This window comes from Numenius arquata, chromosome 7 (genome assembly GCF_964106895.1).
Source record: "Numenius arquata chromosome 7, bNumArq3.hap1.1, whole genome shotgun sequence".
In the NCBI taxonomy this organism is placed as follows: domain Eukaryota; kingdom Metazoa; phylum Chordata; class Aves; order Charadriiformes; family Scolopacidae; genus Numenius; species Numenius arquata.
Genome location: NC_133582.1, coordinates 29,781,322 through 29,798,670, shown reverse-complemented (window position 1 = coordinate 29,798,670; position 17,349 = coordinate 29,781,322). Strand labels below are relative to the sequence as shown.

Here is a 17,349-nt window from a genome sequence, read left to right as displayed (position 1 = left end):
GAGCGGCAGTGCTCGGTTTGGGAGCTGGAGCAGTGGCAGCGCTGGCTGTCGGGGCCGGAGCGGCCGGTGCAGCTGCGGGCGGGGGAGGGGCTGGCGATGGAGATGCGGGGGGTGCGGGCGGCGGAGCCACTTTTACCGCCGGCTGCGGAGTGACCGGGGCCGGGACGGGCCGGGGCGCGGCTTGTGCCGAAGCCGGTGCCGGAGCCGGTGGGGGGGCGACCGCTGCCGCTGGGGCCGGTGTCGGCGTGGCCTTGGCCGGTGCCGCTGGCTTGGCTTGGGCCGGGGCCGGGGCTGGGGCTTGGGCTGGTTCTGTTTGTGTCTGCACTGAGACTCTCGCTGGGGCAGCAACTGTCTGCGTCCCTGCTGTGACTGTCGCTGGGGCTGGAGAAGTAACTGTTTGCGTCCCTGCTGTGACTGTCACCGGGGCTGGGGAAGTAACTGTTTGCGTCCCTGCTGTGACTCTCGCTGGGGCTGGAGGGGCAACTGTTTGTGTTCCTGCTACCATTGTCGCGGGGGCTGGGGAAGCAACTGTTTGTGTCTCTGTTGTTTGAGTAGCAAGGTTGCCTGTCACACAATGCTCATTCTGATACTCCTCAAGTCTAATAAGATCTAACGCCTGCAGCACATTCAGTGTCATAAGTATCAAAATCAGGCCCACATGACAGAGACAATCATAACAATCATTCTCTGTCCAGCCCGTAGGTTTTCCACCCCTTAGTTCAATTGGTAACATTTTTAAATAATCATGAACAGGCAAAGTAAACTTTCCCCAGGCAAAATCAAAAGTGTAATTAGCGGCAGAATCTATTATGCGATGCCCGAAACATGAAGATACCCTACCAAATGCAAATCTCAGATTATACACCTGAGCACCAGCCCACACCAACATAGCACGCCTATACCATCGCATCCAAACACAGAACAAATATAAACCTACCTCAATACAACAAGTCAATATGTCCAACCAGTTAAGCACCACTAAATCAATCAACTTCATACAAAAGTCTCTAAAAATATCATATACCATATCCTGTAGGTACAACATGGTGAAAGCAAACTGGAATTCAAACTATTCAGGCAATCTTAACAGACCACAGCCGTCGTGCCCCACGTTGGGCGCCAATAGAATCTGTCGTGGTTTTGGCTGAATTTACCAAAACCGGACCGGCAGATGGCCCTTCCCCCCCCTTCCCCCCCCCTAAAAGAGGAGAGAGGAGGAGAAAGAGAGAAGGAGATTCAGAAGTTTAGAATGAACTAAACTACTTTAATGAAAAATTAATATTAAAATAAAAATAAAGAAGAAAATAATGAAATAGATACAATATATACAAAACCGTATCAAGCTCCCAGGATGTCAGTTACATCACCGGCAGGCACTGGGGAAGTCCCAGACTGGACTCAGTGACGAATGGGAACTGGATTCCAGCTCTGGAGTCAGGAACACACGGATCGGGATCAAAGGCAGATGAACAGACAGAGTCCTCTCTGGACGTCGGCCATCGCAGGAAGGGCTGACCCTTTGATCCCTCAGCCTTTATACTGAGCATGGGGCAGATGGGATGGAATACCCTAGTTGGTCAGGTTTGGGTCACCTGTCCTGTCCACTCCTCCCCACCGACGTGACCCCTCTACGTTTTTTCCGTTTCCGACCCTCTAAGGGGGCAAATAACGAAATTGCCTGACCTTGGTTGTTATAGCAATAAGTATAAGCAAGGGCCTCCCTGCATACCATTCCTTGGCATGGAGCACAAACATTGGTCTTATCACTCTGAGAACGAGCAGTTTTCTCCACAATATGCCATTAATTTCAGAGAGTTAGAGGAGGCCTAGCTAGGATGTAAAGTTACAGAACAGAAAATTGGTTCGGTTTTACTTCAAACCGGGACAGTCCAAGTTGAGAATGTAGGAGGTGAGTGGAGGCTTCACCTGAAGCTTGGGAAAGAAGTGAATGGAAATTAAAAGCAGTGTCAGATTCCCAAGGGTATGAGTATGAAATAGTCTGAAGTAAGTATCTGTGGATGAAGGCAGAAAATCGAGGGTCACAATAGCCACCTGGCAGTAGCTAGAGGCTAAATGGCAAGATAGATACATTGTTTAGGTACGGAAGTAGCAGGAAGATGACAAGGAAAATTGTGTGTGCCCCCTTAGGGAAAGGAGAGTTATCAGGAGACATTACCTGAAACTGTTTTCTTCTGATATCAGAAGACATTCTCAGAAGAGGGCTGATACTGTCACGGAATCACAGAATTGCCAGAGTTGGAAGGGACCTCTAGAGATCATCTAGTCCAATTCCTCTGCTAAAGCAGGATTGCCCAGAGCACATCACTCGGGACTGCATCAGGGTGGGTCTTGAAAATCTCCAGAGAAGGGGACTCCACCACCTCCCTGGGCAGCCTGTTCCAGGGCTCTGGCACCCTCACCGGAAAGAAGTTTCTCCTCATATTTAAATGGAACTTCCCATGTTCCAGCTTGTGCCCCGTTGCCCCTTGTCCTATCGCTGGAAACCACTGAAAAGAGTCCAGCTCCATCATCCTTCAACCCACCCTTTAGGTACTTGTAAACATAGATAAGGTCTCCCCTCAGCCTTCTCTTCTCCAGGCTGAAGAGCCCCAGCTCTTTGAGCCTTTCCTCGTAAGGGAGGTGCTCTAATCCCTTAATCATCTTAGTTGCCCTGCGTTGGACTCTCTCCAGTAGTTCCCTGTCTCTCTTGAGCTGGGGAGCCCAGAAGTGGATGCAGTATTCCAGTGGTGGCCTCACCAGTGCAGAGTAGAGGGGGAGAATGACCCCCCTGGACCTACTGGCCACACTCTTCCCTATGCAGCCCAGGATCCCATTGGCCCCCTTGGCGACAAGGGCACATTGCTGGCTCATGGAAAGTTTGCTATCCACCAGGACTCCCAGATCCTTCTCCTCAGAAGTGCTTTCCAGAAGATCCATCCCTAACCTCTATTGGTGCCTGGGGTTCTTCCTCCCCAGGTGCAGGACCCTACATTTGCCCTTGTTGAACCTCATTAGGTTCTTCTCTGCCCAGTTCCAGCCTGTCCAGGTCATGCTGGATGGCGGCACAGCCCTCTGGAGTGTCGGCCAGCCCTCCCAGTTTGGTATCATCAGCAAACTTGCTGAGGACACACTCTGTCTTCCAAGTGCTGGAAGAAAAGCCAGTAAGGAAAACTTTGTAAGCGGTCAGGCTGGTAAGTGCTGCAGTAGGGGTCAGAGAGAGATGGCACAGCTTCTCGTGAATCTTGAAAATCAAACCCAAATTGTCAGCATTGGGTAGAGTGCTTTAAGTGATTCTTTCCCCTCTTGAGGGAAGGGACTAACTAGATGGTCTCTGAAAGGTCTCTCTAGTTCTGTATTTATGATTCATGAATATATGACATTTTGTCCCTACAGGAAAAAGGGCTGTGGAGAAAGGTAGTGCCAACAATGATGAACCAAATGAATATGACCTTAACGACAGCTTTATAGATGATGAGGAAGAGGAGTGCGAACCTACTGATGAAGACTCTGACTGGGAACCAAGTTCAGAAGAGAAGGATAGCGAAGATGTTGAAACTCTTTTGCAAGAAGCACGTAGATTTGTTAAGACCAAAAAGTAGCTGCATGGAACAACATTATGAACATCCAATCTGATTGTGTTAAAACATGGATGCGCAAGGACAGGAATTGCTTGGAAACCTGTTTTCCTCAGTCATGTAGGCACTACAGGAAGATTTTAATGGGGGCAAGGGGATTCAGCAATGCCTCTCTTGTCCATATGTGTTATTTTGGTGGGGTTTTTTTGTTAAGTGATGGAGCCAGAGGACTGAGCTCTGGATGTTTTTTGTTTTGTTTTGTTTTGTCATGTATTTCTTTTGCAACACGATTGGTGTCTCATAGTTTGAAATACAATTTTAAAGGTTGTTAGTGTTTCATCTTCCTATGCTTGAAAGGCATTCCTATTCCTTGAAAGAAATACTGGCATTAGGAAAGCCTTTTGTTTTGCTGAAACACAATAAATACTGTGTTGACAGCAGAAGAGTTACACTTCACACTTGCAGTATCGCAGACTAATTCTTGGACATCGCTGGGGAATCTGTCTAAACCAATTTTTAATTTTCTTTTGAGTTAGTGCAGTCTTAAACTTCATTAGTCGGATACTGGCTTTCCTTTTAGGTGTCATTTCTTTGATTTTTTTGATGTACAGTAGTTACAGGTTGCCTAAATCACTTGAGAGGAGTATCTCAATGTAGTTAACCACTTGCTTGCCTCGAAAATTATGGTGTATTTTTTATAATTACAGTAGTAGTTCTTTCCACGCCTGTACATCACTGGAATTGTGTTAAGTTCACAATAAAGCTGAAGTCTTGATGACTGTATTTTTGCACAATAAAACTTGTAACATACTGTGGGAAAATGGTGTAACTGCGTCTCTCATTTCTGAAGACTTCGTTGGAAGATCTTGCCTTCGCTGTGTTTCACAGCTTCCCTGAGCTTCCCGGAAAGAAAGGTAAAAAGTTCCAGTGTTTCAGGACAGGTGATTGGAGCCGTGTCAATTGCGTGCTTTTATGGACACGATGCTGAAATTCATCAGGGGGAGCACGGTGTGCCTCGGGCTGCCCTGTGAATGTTGCCCGATCATGGTTGAAAACAGACATCCAACTACACTCGAGCTTTTCGGTTGGGTGGCAAAGTGTTCTCTGCTTAAAATAAAATGGCCGTCACTGCAAAGGGGCAGTGGGGCTGCTTTTGGACACAGGGTCATCTCTTGTCAACTGTGGTTCGCTGCTTCTCTCAAAAGTTGTAGATATCAAAAATACCGATGTTCACAGTGGGCAACTGTTCTGAATGTGGAGAACGTGGGCTTCTGCTGGCCGTTGGCTTACTGTTTGCTGAAGGTATTTCATAGGGAAAGAATCTCCCATGTTTTTCTACAGCGTCTGATGATTCCTGTGACTGTAACCTTCCTCAAGCCGAAGCATTTGGGGGCGTTCCGTAGGAGCATTCCTTTTCGTGGTTCCTGCAGGTTTTGGTGTGTTTTCCCTCATTCCTGTTTTCCCCTAGGGCTCCTCCTCCCGCGCCCGCCCCGCGCCCGCCCCGCCGGTGGTGCACGCACTCCGCAGCGCGAGGCGCGGTGACCGTTGGAGGTAACGGTCGGGGCGCGAGGCGCCGGCTGGGGAGCTGACGGGAGATGAGGAAGGCGCCGCCCTGAGGAGATGAAGGAGGAGGAGGAGGGTGTTCCCGGGGAAGCGGACACCTCGTCGCCAGGTAGTGGCGAAGGGAGAGAGCCGCTGTCCTCCGGGGAGCGGCGGCGGCGGTCGGGCGGCCCAGGGGTGCGGAGCTTCCGCCCGGCCGTGCCGTGAGGGCGGCCCCAGGCTGCTGTGGAGCGTGGTTGTCCCAGTGGGTGTTTGGAGCCTGAGGTTCCAATAGGTGTGAGGCTGAGCACTGGAGTCAGTGGAAAATGAATTTTCCATGGCCAAACTGAGGTAAAGTCACCCCCTTCAATTCAGCCCTGTGGAAAGGTCATGCTCTTTGTGCAGCCCCTCGCACAGCCAGGGTTTGCTCAGAGGTTTTCTTCAGGGCTCTTCTACACCGGGCGCTGCCATGGGATATACCTGTGGTGAGAAAGATCAAAATCTGGAAATAGCAGAATGTGGGAGCTTACCAGAGCTGTTGAAACTGTGAAGATCCAGATCTGCAAGAAGCTGAGGGAAAACCTGCAGATTAGTGGGATTTTTGAGTAATTTTTTTGCCTGTGTCAGTGTTTGATGACTCGGACTTTTTGTTAGAAAGTTGAAAGCTTAACTTTTGCATTGCATTTGTAATCAGCAGGTCTCAAAGAGCTCAAGAAAGATAATTTACATAACTGGGGTGTTTTAGAGATTAACAGATGGATTCTGAATGTGGGGTTTTTTACCTCTCACACTTTAACTGGTTAATAATAAGTAATGGTCTAATAAGTAATGCATCCCCGAGATGCTGTCCTTGTGGTTCCCACAAGAGGTATTTTGCCTGTGCTGAACCAAAGTTGTGCCGGGACAAGGGAATGGGAGATTTCTGTATGCTCAGCTATGGTGTTTTACCAGGTTTATTCCCTGATGTTTTTGCTGAGGGGAGTCAACATGAACGTTGTTGCTACTGACATGGGAGGGCGTTGCAGGGCTCGGCCAAATGCCCTTTCTCTGCAGTGCTGCCCTCTTTGTGTCTGTCTCCACTGGTGAGGAGGCCAGCGGTGGCCTGTACGACCCCCCCCGCCGTGTTTTTGACTGGCTTGTATTCCTTTCTTGTTGTTGGGAGCAGGCGGTGACTGGGCCTTGCCACTCCTGCACGCAGCTGTGCACAGCCACAGCCCTCCTTGCAGCCCCAAGCCCACTCAACTCCCCCCATGTTGGGTCTGTGTGGGAACGGGCCTGGCGCGGCGGTGCTGCAGTGCTGGGATGGGCCAGGAGGTGCAGGAGGCCCGGCGCCCAGCTGGGGCTGCTGTCGCCTAGCGACGGGTGCCAAGGCACTGGCCAGGGGGACAGCACTGTGCTGTGGCAGGGAGAGGTTGGGTGGGTAGCAGGGGAGCCTCCGCCTGCCCTGCCCCGGTTTGGGGAGGCCGGAGCAGGTCTGTAGTGCGGGGCTGGGGCTTTCCACAGGTGGGGCTTCAAATGAGGTGAGGCCGGGGCTGAGATGAGGGGCCGCCGGGGCTGGGCAGGGCTGGTCTGCCCTGAGCTCGCCCTCCCAGCCCTGCCCGGCCCGGCTTTTCCCCTGGGGCGGGCTCTACATCGGGCGCCGCTTTGACTCCCGGCTTCCGCCGTAGCTTCAGGGCGGGCGGGCCCTGCCCGGCGGGGAGCTCTGTCGGTCAGCTCTCGGCAGTCCAGGCCGGCGCGGTGACCGTTGGAGGCAACGGTCGGGGCGCGAGGCGCGGGCTGGGGAGCTGCCGGGAGCGGCGCCGCCCTGAGGAGAAGGAGGAGGAGGAGGAGGAGAAGGGTGTTCCCGAGGAAGCGGACACCTCGTCGCCAGGTAGTGGCGAGGGGAGAGAGCCGCTTTCCGCCGGGGAGCAGCGGCGGCGGTCCGGCGGCCCAGGGGTGCGGGGCCTCCGCCCCGGCCCCGCCCTGGCGTGAGGGCGGCCCCAGGCCGGAAGTGTGGCTCAGGCTGTGGAGCGTGGTTGTCCCAGTGGGTGTTTGGAGCCTGAGGTTCCAATAGGTGTGAGGCTGAGCACTGGAGTCAGTGGAAAATGAATTTTCCATTTAATTTAATTTTCCTTTGCTCTTTCTTTTAATTCCTCATGGTCCTGTCGTGACAAACCTGGTTGCTCTGGGGACATGGTGGAACAGTGCAGGGTCAGTGAGGCTGGTGCACCTTCTCAGACCACAGACATACTTTCCTTCTCAGACCCCAGCCTCATGGTGTTATGCAGGGGCATTTGTTTTCATGGTTCCTGCAGCATTTCTTGTGTTTTTTCTCATTCACGTGTCCCCGCAGGGATGCTGATGCCCTAAATGCCTCTGCCATGGAGCGAGACCTGCCTCTCTCTCAGGAGGCTGGAAGTTTTAAGTCCCCCCTCCCAGCTCTTCCAGGTACAATAGCCTTGGTTTTAGCAAGATTCAACAGAAGTGATGGTTGTGCCCTCAAAAGAATATCCACGATTTCCCCTTTGTTGTCCATTCTTTCCCAGTTTGGCTGAAGCCCGGCTGGCCACACTTCCCTGTGGCTGTAGTAACCACTGGCCAAACTGAGGTAAACTCACCCCCTGCAATTCAGCCCCATGGAAGGGCCATGCCCTTTGTGCAGCCCCTCGCACAGCCAGGGTTTGCTCAGAGGTTTTCTTCAGGGCTCTTCTACACCGGGCGCTGCCAAGGGATATACCTGTGGTGAGAAATATCAAAATCTGGAAATAGCAGGATGTGGGAGCTTTCCAGAGCTGTTGAAACTGTGAAGATCCAGATCTGCAAGGAGCTGAGGGAAAACCTGCAGATTAGTGGGATTTTTGAGTAATTTTGTTGCCTGTGTCAGTGTCTGATGACTCAGATTTGTTGTTGGAAAGGTGAAAGCTTAACTTTTGCAGGGAGCTCTGCCGGTCAGCTCTCAGCAGTCCAGGCCAATGCGGGTTTCGTTGGAGGCAACGTCCGGGGCATGAGGTGCGGGCTGTGGAAATGCCAGGGTGGCACGGCCCTAAGGTGGGGGAGGAGGAGGGTGTCTCTGGGGAGAACGGCCTCCTGTGTATGTGCTGTGCACAGAGGTAAGCAAAATCCTGTTTTCAGCGCTGTCTGTATTTTGTAGATTGGATCATTTCTGTGCCCTGCTGTGTGGATCTCTGTCTTCTGTAGAAAGAGACCAAGAGATATACATTGCTCTACCGCAGTGAAGCCCTTCACCATTCCACACCAAAGGTGCCCTTCACTGTGATGCCCTGGAGGACCATTTGCTGCACCAGAGGAGCCCACTGTTGCACCATCCTGCAGGACTCCATGGTTGCACGACCCTGGGGGAACCCATGGTGGCACTGCTGCAGAGCAGCCCATATCACAGAGGAGCCCCTCGTCTTGCCACCTTGGAGGAGGCCTTCACCGCACTACACTGGAGGAGCCCTTCACCACACCAGGCCAAAGGAGTCCTTCATTGCGCCACCCCAGAGGTGCCCATGGTCATGTTGCCCCGATAGGAGCCCTTCAAATTGCGAAACCGAAGGAGCCCATCATAATGCTGCCCCAGCAGAGTTCTTCATCACACCACCCAGGTTTCCTTGGAGTCATTCATCGCACCTTTCACAGTGCCAGACAAGAGGAGCCCGTTGTAACAGCGACATGAAGGAGAGCTTCACTACAAAGCCCAGGAGGAGCCCTTCATGGTGTTGGCCCTGGAGGAGCCCTCACTGGAGCGCCCCGGAGGAGGCCTTAGTGTAGTATTGGCCTTGTCTGCCTTCTGAGGTGTGGTATGGCTTGTATGGTGTGGTGTTTCTAGTATTGTATGTCTTGCATATGGTACGGTATGGTCTTTCTTGTACTTAGGGTACTATGTCTGTATTCTGTGTATTCTTTTAGTTCAGTTGTATGTAGTTGATGCTATGGTGTTTCTCTTATTGTCTAGATGGTATGTATTGTATGGTCTGTCTTGCTTGTGTTATTTCTCTTGTATTTGTTATTCCTTGTGCCGCCCTGGAGGATCCCTCGTGGTGCCGCTCCGGAGGAGCTGTTGATGGCGCCGCCCAGGTCTTCTTGGAGCCCCTCTTCAGGCCACGCTTGAGGACGCCATCATCGCGCCTGGCTGGAGAAGCCCCTCAGCACGCCTCGCCGGAGGAGCCCATCGCCGTCCAACTCCGGAGGAGCCCATCGCCATCCAAGGCCAGAGGAGCCCTTCATGGCGGTGGATCAAGAGTAGGAGCCCATTGTGGTGCCTCCTGGGAGGAGTTCTTGCTTCTACGATACTTTGTGTTGTATAATTTGTTATGTGTTGTGGGGTATCTATTGTGTTGTCTATCTTGTGTTTTGTCTTGTATTTTTTGTGTGCATAGTTTCTGTTGTTTTTTGCTGTATGGTAGGGTATTTAATCTGTTATTTGTATCGTATCAGATGTGTTAGGTAGTACAGGGTGGTATTTATTGTCTTTTATGTCTTGCCTTGTACGTATTGTGCTTTATTTACGGTATGTATATGAGGATAAGGTATGTATTGTATGGTCGTGATAGTCTTTTATGTATTTTATTGAAGGGTATGGTAGTTGTTGTGTGATATGGTATGTCTTCCCTTCTGGTTCGTATTCTGTTGTATCTATCGTATTGTTTTTATCATATGCGTCACGTTGTTTGTCTGTATTCTGTTTTGTCTTGTATGTATTCTGTTTTCCGCAATGTATGGTCTTGTATTTTTTGCATGTCTTACATTGTATGTATTGTATTTACTCCGATGTATCTGTTGTATTGTGATGTACTGTGTTTGTGTACTATGTGCAGCGACTATGGTGTATGGTATGGAGTTTGTTTTCTAGATTGTATCGTCTGTCTTGTGTACTATTGTCTGACCTGTCTTGTGTTGTCTTGTGTGGCTTGGACTGTATTTTGTGTGGTATTTTGCCCCGCATTGCCTTGTCTGTGCTGTATTTCTTGTAGGTCTTGTTTTACATGTGTTCTGTCTTGTTAAGTAGGATGTGAATTGCAGTGTATTTTGTAGTGCATTTTATGTCTCGTCCTTGCTGTATTGCATGTTACGTGTGGCCCGTTCTGTCTTGTGTTTCTTTTTGTCTTGTAGGTCTTGTACGTCTCCTATTGCATGATGTTGTCTGTGTTGTATGGTATTGTCTGTGTTGTATTCTTGTGTGGTCTCTCTTGTAGTCTACTTGGTGTTGCAGTGTATTTGGTAGTGTGTTGTATTCTGTTGTATGTCTTGTAATGTATTTTGTATCTTATGTATTGTACTGTCTGTATTTGATGGTGGTGTATTTTATTGTAAGTCTTGACTGTGTTTTGTAATGTACTGTATTTGGTATTGTATTTGGGTATTGTCTGTGTTGTTTGGTATGCATGGCAGGGACTGTATTTTGGACGGCCCAGTATTGTCCGTATTCTCTGTGTGGTGTTTTATTGTATGTTCTAGTGTGTTCTTTGTTCTCTTGTAGGTATTGCCCTCTGCAGCGTGGCGTGTATCGCGCGTAAGGTCTGTGTTGTATTCTCTGTATCGTTTTGTATGTCTTGTATTTTGTATTGCCTTGCCTGTGTTCTGTTTTATTGTGTGGTCTGGTCTTTCTTGTGTTGTATGTATCGTTTATACGTCTTGTGTTTTGTATTGCCTGGAGCTTGTGTTGTACTGTGAATTGTAGGCATGGCCTGTATTGTATCGGCTGTGTTGTTTGTGTTTTGTCTCGTGTAGGTCTTGTGTGTAATCTATAGTCTTGGATGGTATTTTGTATATTGTTTTATATGTGTTGCGTGACGTGGTACCATATTTATTGTAGGTATCTTATATGTCCTACTAGTTCAATTGTATGTAGCGTATGTCACCTCTGTTACGGCGTTTATTTTTCCTGTGCCTGGTCTGTATAGTCTAGTTTGTACGGTCTTGCTTGTGTTGTAGTCTACTGCCTGTATTGTGTGGTGTGTCTTCCTTGTGTGGCTTCTGCCATCTCTTTTCTTTGTTGTGCTGCCCCAGTGGAGCCGATGGCTGCTGCGGGGCGGAGGAGCCCCCGGTGGGGCCATCCCCGAGGAGCCTTTAGCTGCAGCGCCCCAGAGGAGGCCTTTGCTGTGCCATCCGTTTGCCAGTGCCGCCTGCGAGGAGTCCTCTGCAGTGACGTCCCAGAGGAGCCCTTCATGGCGCCGTGCCGGAGGATCCACTAGTTGTGCTGCCCCAGAGGAGCCCAGTGTTTTGCAGCCCTGGAGGCCCTTTGCTGGGCTGCGCCAGAGGAGCCCTTGACCACCATGCCCCAGAGGAGCCCTTCTCTGTGATTCCCTGGAGGGGAGCCCATCCTTGCTGTGCCGTGGTGGAGCCCTTCGCCTTCACCGTAGCGCCGCGGAGGATCCCACTGTCGTGTTTCGTTGGAGCAGCCCATCAGCACGCCACGCCGGAGGACCCCTTTGTGCCTCTCCGCTAGAGGAGCCGTGGTCACGCTGCGCTGGAGGAGCCCTTCATCGCTGCGCCATGGAGGAGCCTTTCAGCACGGCGCCCCAGAGGAGGCCTTTGCTGCGGCGCTGCAGAGGAGTGCTTCACAGTGCCAAGCCCAATGAGCCCGTCAGCGCGCTGCCCTGGAGGAGCCCATCTCCGTGCCTTCTGGGAGGAGTCCATCCCCGTGCCACGCCGGAGCAGCCCATCATAGTGCTGCCCGCTAGGAGCTGATGGATGCAGCATGCCGCAGGAGCCCATCACTGCTCTGCAGCAGAGGTGCCTGTCATCATCATGGCGTCCTGGAGGAGCCCATGATGGCATCGCCCTGGAGGATGTGCGCTGTGAATGGTACGTATGGTACGTATTGTATTCCTTGGGTTGTATGTGTTTTCTCTCCGGTAGGTCTTCTGTGTATTCTGTAGTATTGTGTGGTCTTTTTTATATTGCGTTGCGTGTCTTGTGTGACACGGTCTGGTATTTACTGTATGTATTGTCTATGTTGCGCTAGTTCAATTGTATGTAGTTTTGGTAGTCTATGGTGTGGTGTTTCTTTTTGCTTTGTATGGTATGTACGGTCTTGCTTGTATCATAGCCTGTTGCTTGTGTTGCCTGGTGTGTCTTCCTTGTGTGGCTTATACTGTCTCTTTTCTTCCTTGTGCTGCCCCGGCCGAGCCCATGGTTGCAGCGTTGCGGAGGATCCCCCGGTGGGGCCAGCCCAGAGGAGCCTGTTGCGGTGACGTCCCTTTTGCCGGCGGCGCTTCCGAGGAGCCTTTTGCGGTGGCGTCCCGGAGGAGGCCTTCACGGCACGGTGCCGGAGGAGCCACTGCTTGCGTTGCCCCGGAGGAGCCCTTTGTATTGCTGCCCTGGAGGCCCTTTGCTGCGTCTCCCCCAAGGATCCCTTGGCTGCAGTGCCCTGGAGGAGCCTGTCCTGGTGCCGTGCTGGAGGAGCCCATCGGTGTGAGGAGCCCATGGGCTGTGTGGCATCCTGGAGGAGCCCTTCATGGTGTTGGCCCTGGAGGAGCCCTCACTGGAGTGCCCCGGAGGAGGCCTTAGTGTAGTATTGGCCTTGTCTGCCTTCTGAGGTGTGGTATGGCTTGTATGGTGTGGTGTTTCTAGTATTGTATGTCTTGCATATGGTACGGTATGGTCTTTCTTGTACTTATGGTAATATACCCAGCGCAATAAAGCGTCCTTCTCTGCACCACCCTGGAGGATGTCATCGTCCTTGTTGCTCAGCTCTTCTTGGAGGCATTCATCATGCCCCCCCCGAAGAAATCCTTCCCTGCCCTTTTTTAGGGCTTTATTCACTCTCTTAGTCTTTTCGTTTCTTCCTCTCCTGGCATTTTTTTTGTTTGCATAACCACATGTTCCTGGAGGAGTTTTTCAGCACATGTGTTTTTGGTAGCACCTCATTGCTTGACTTTTTTGGAGCCCTATACCTCTTTTGGGGTGTTGTACCCCATGGCTTTTTTCTTGATTGTACAATGCCTCGTGTATTGGAGTGCTTAATGGCGCTGTCCTGGAGCAGTGCTTCACCGCCTGGCTGTTTTGGACCGCTTCACCTGGCTTTTATTGGAGTGCTTCAACGCATGGCCCGGCAGTAGCCCTTCAGTGCCCTGCTGGCTGGAGCACTTTAACACATGTAATTTTTGGAGCTTTCCACCTCCTTGCTTTTTTGGAGTGCATTAGCATTTGGCATCTGGGCATGTTTAGTTTGGAGAAGAGGAGGCTGAGGGGGGACCTCATTGCCCTCTACAACTACCTGAAAGGAGGGTGTAGAGAGGTGGGTGTTGGCTTCTTCTCCTGAATAATGACAGGACCAGAGGAAATGGTGTAAAGTTTCAGCAGGGGAGGTTTAGATTAGATATTAGGAAGAATGACTTTACTGAGAGAGTGGTCAGGCACTGGAACAGCCTGCCCAGGGAGGTGGTGGAGTCGCCATCCCTGGAGGTATTTAAGAAACGTGTAGACATGGCACTTCAGGGCATGCTCTAGTGCCCGAGATTGTTAGTTTGTGTCTGTTTGTGGGTGGGTGTGGTGTGTGGTTGTGGGTGTGTTTTGTGTGGTTTTTGTTTTGTTTTTGGTGTTTGGTGGGTGTTTTTTTGTTTGTTTGTTTGGGTTTTTTTGTGGTTGGACTCGATGATCTCAAAGGACCCTTCCAACCAAGAAGATTTTGTGATTCTGTGATTCTGTGATTTTTCAGAGTGCTACACGCCCAGATATTATTGCTATGCCTCAATGCACTTCCTGTGATGCATGCTTTCCTTATGTTTCCTTCCACATTTTTTCTCCTAGAACCAGCAGATGAGCAGATGAATGAACTCCCATGGGGTTTTATATTCCTCGATGGTCTTTTGAGCTCGGGGATGTCTTTTTCTGGGGTACGTTACCATCTTTGTGTCTTCTTTTCTGTCATTTTTACCCAGTCCTGGTTTTGAGGGCGATGACTTTGTGCTTTGAGCAACGTTGTGCTTGGTGTTGGTACTTACTGTTCAGGATTTGGTGGTTTTATATCAGATTTTTTCCCTTGTTCTCTTGTTCTGGATGGTATTAGGAAGGTCCCTTTGGAAGCTGCAGTGTTCCCTGTCTCAGCAGTGGTTTGGGGCTTTTCCTGACAATGTGTTAGGGTAGAGTCTGTAGAACAGAATCCTAACAGAGCAGTGTAAGAGAGAACAGGATCTCTGGTAAGTCTGAGGGGGTAGTGTCTATCTTGTCTCAGTTCTGCTTCCTTCTGCTCAAGGTGTGGGTTTTTTTCAGCACAGATGATATTGAGTGTTTGGAAAGGGGTAGCCCAAGCACCCAGCGAGGGTCACAGCCCTGCTGACACAGGGAGTGAGGGAGAATGCAGACACTAGAGTGTTGAGTAGGTGCCTAGCTGCCTGAGTGCTGAAATCTGAAGCATCTGTTTTTGCTTGTGGGAGGCATGGGAATCCTGGGAATATCTGCATGGCCCTGTCACCAAGGTGGCTGACCTGGCAGAGTTTTCAGGGCTGTGCAGTAGGCATGTGATACTGTGGTGCAGAGGCAGCAGCTGGAGGGTGCTGTTGGCACAGGAAAGGCTGCCAGACTGAAAGAGGAAGGAGCACATTTAGGTCTGAGTCAGTCCTCGGGGAAAATTCATGTCCTGGCTGTTGTGACCCACTCTGGCCTTGGTTCTTACAGGTGATCCTCGTTTGGTAGAGGGACAATGATTGGAATTTCTTTTCCTGCTATTGCTTTATTAAAACACATACTTTGTTTTCCCAGTGTCCATGCTGGGAATAACTGCTTTTTCTTCTCTTAAGCCTCTCTAATCCATTTGGGCCACCATTTTAGTTTCCAGTTACACCTGTTTTTATGTTTTTCAGAGAGGCAATGTGAAGGAGCAGAGACTGGATTTTACCTTCAGTTATCCCTGGAGGAGCTGCTGCAGAAGGAAGCAAGCCTATGGTTTTAGGAGCTGGTCCACAGGAGGACAGCTGAGCAAGAATCTGTCATGATAGCACCACATTTTTGCTTTCAGCAATAAAAACTGGAGCAGGACACATCTGAGACATGGTGGCATCTGGTTTATTCACTGCATGGTTATATAAACCCTGCTAGCAGCTCTCAGGAGAATGCCACACTCACACCCCCTCCTCATCCTTGACACATCTCACGGCTCCTGCATGGTGAAGTCCTTATCACTGCTGTGCCACTGGAGCTAATGGTGGGCAGCTGGCAGCTGCAGAGGTCTTGCTGCAGTTTTTCCTGCCTCCCAGTGGGTAAGGCTTGTGCCGGAAGGGGCTGCTTCTCCTCCATGGCTGATGCTGCCTTTCTTCCAGCTTGTGCTTTTCTTTCTCCGTTGAAGCATGGCTCTTGCAGAGCTCCAGGTAGGTGTAGTCCATATTCAATTACCTCACTAAATGTTGCCGTTCAATGTAAGTGAGAAGGTGTTCCTGCAGGAGGGGCTGGGCAGAAGGCAGCAGGGTACCCTCACCTGACAGGGAGCCAAGGGAGCACCCATCTCTGGAGCACCTATTGGCACCCATGCTCCCTAGCCCGAGTTGTATGGGTACAAAAAAAAAGCCTTCCTGTTATTTTTTTCCTGCACAACTCACGTAAGGTGTGAGGCTTGTGAGGTCTGGACCCCTCCCTCAGCTGCTCTGGTTGGACTGTGGCGTACCTTCTTCCCCTTGCCTGAGGGAGCCAGTCAGGTCAGGGCCTGTCCCTGCTGCACACTTCTGCACTTAAAGGGAGCTTTTTTAAGAGTCTTTTAAATTCTCCTTGTAAGTGCAGTCATGGATGGCAGGCAGGTCCTGGTCGATGCAGGGGGCCATACCCTGTCACTCCCTTGATGAAATGAATTCTCTGGGGACAAAAAAGCTCCGTGGGGTTTCTGTCCCCATGCAAGGCCCTTTGGCTTGTGCTGCCCTGGGCCCCTGGTTGCTGGAGCTCAGTTTAGGAGCAGGCATTGGTCCCTGAAAGTGAAGCCTGTGACCAGCTTTGGGGTGTTTGGAGTTGGTGCAGACACAAGCTAAAGGCAGTGTGACTCTTGGCTGCCCTGATCAGTGAACAGGGGACCACTCGCCCTTCCTCAGTGGCAATCACCCGCTTTCTGGGGATACTGCTGACAACAAATGCAGTTGAGGGTGAAGCACAGCTTTATCTCCTATCCTATCCACTGGTTGAGGCTGAAACGCTGCTTTGCTGCTGGGAAGACCTCAAAATGTCAAAATATAGCAACATTGCAGATCCCAAACCCTAAATCCACAACAGGAGCTTTACCACCAGGAGAGGGATGCAGTGGTGGCTGAGAACACTGGGCAGGCCGGACCAGAAGAGCTCTCTTGTAGTTCTCAAGGTAATTTCCAGAATTTTAAAGCAGTTTTTTTCCCCGGTTTTTGCTTGGTACCGTATTGCGTGGTGGCGGTTGAGCTTTTTTTAAAATAACAGCCTAAGGTGGATTTCCAGGTGTGGAAAACTGTCAGTTGTTTGGCTTTGTTGCACCAAGAAAAGTCTAGGAAAAACAGATGGAAGGAGTACCAGGGCACTAATATGAGGTAGTATTGCTGGCTAATCCCCAATAACTAGTACAGGTTTCAGGAGATAAATATGGGTGCCTAGTTTTAGAAGAAACCATGGAGAAACCAAGGAGAAATTACAAGATTAAGCCTCGTGATGAGGAAATACTGCAACTTTCTGGTCCTTTAAATTTCTTTGGCAGTCTGGGAAGCAAATGGATTTAGTACTTACCCTATTCAAAACCGTAATTTTGAAGAATGACTTCAGAAATTGTTTTGCCTAACAGAGCAAATTATGAGATCCTCTCCAACATGTTATTTTTTAAGAGCAGCTAATGAGGAGAGGTTTTGAGCACTTTAATGGATCTGAGTATCCTTTTGCCATTAAATATAATTAATCAGCCTGGTAGTTTTCTTTAGCAGAAATGGGATAATTCACATTAGTCACTTGGGTAGGAAAATTCTGGCTAACGGAAAAATATAAAAAATAATTCACAATGCTGATATTGACTCCATGTTTATTGTTTTATTGGCAAGATTTGCTGCTCACTTTAAATTCACGAATAGACAAATTATTTACAAAAGCCATTTACTCCAAAAGTAGGCAGTACTACATACTTTAAAACAGGAAGCATTTGTCATCACAATAGAAAAGACTATTTCAATACACAAAAGTCTATGATATCTTATGTGTAGTTTAAATGAGTAGGTATTACTGTTACTGTCACCTGCTTTATCACGATTATCAGTTAAGAACCACCCGCCCTGATGTTGCACAAAATCAGAATAGTAAAATCAGCACTGGAGGAGGC

At 50.0% G+C, this 17,349-nt stretch overlaps 1 protein-coding gene across 2 annotated transcripts in view; it reads left to right on the top strand.

Annotated features, from left to right (window-relative positions):
- APLF (aprataxin and PNKP like factor) overlaps window positions 1-4,392 on the top strand; it is a 33,434-nt gene extending 29,042 nt beyond the window's left edge. For both annotated transcript variants that reach the window (XM_074150553.1, XM_074150552.1), the window contains exon 9: window positions 3,394-4,392. In XM_074150553.1, coding sequence (XP_074006654.1) covers window positions 3,394-3,599 — 206 coding nt within the window. In that variant the 3' untranslated portion in view covers window positions 3,600-4,392. The remainder of the gene's footprint in view (window positions 1-3,393) is intronic.
- The last annotated feature ends 12,957 nt before the right edge of the window (window positions 4,393-17,349 follow it).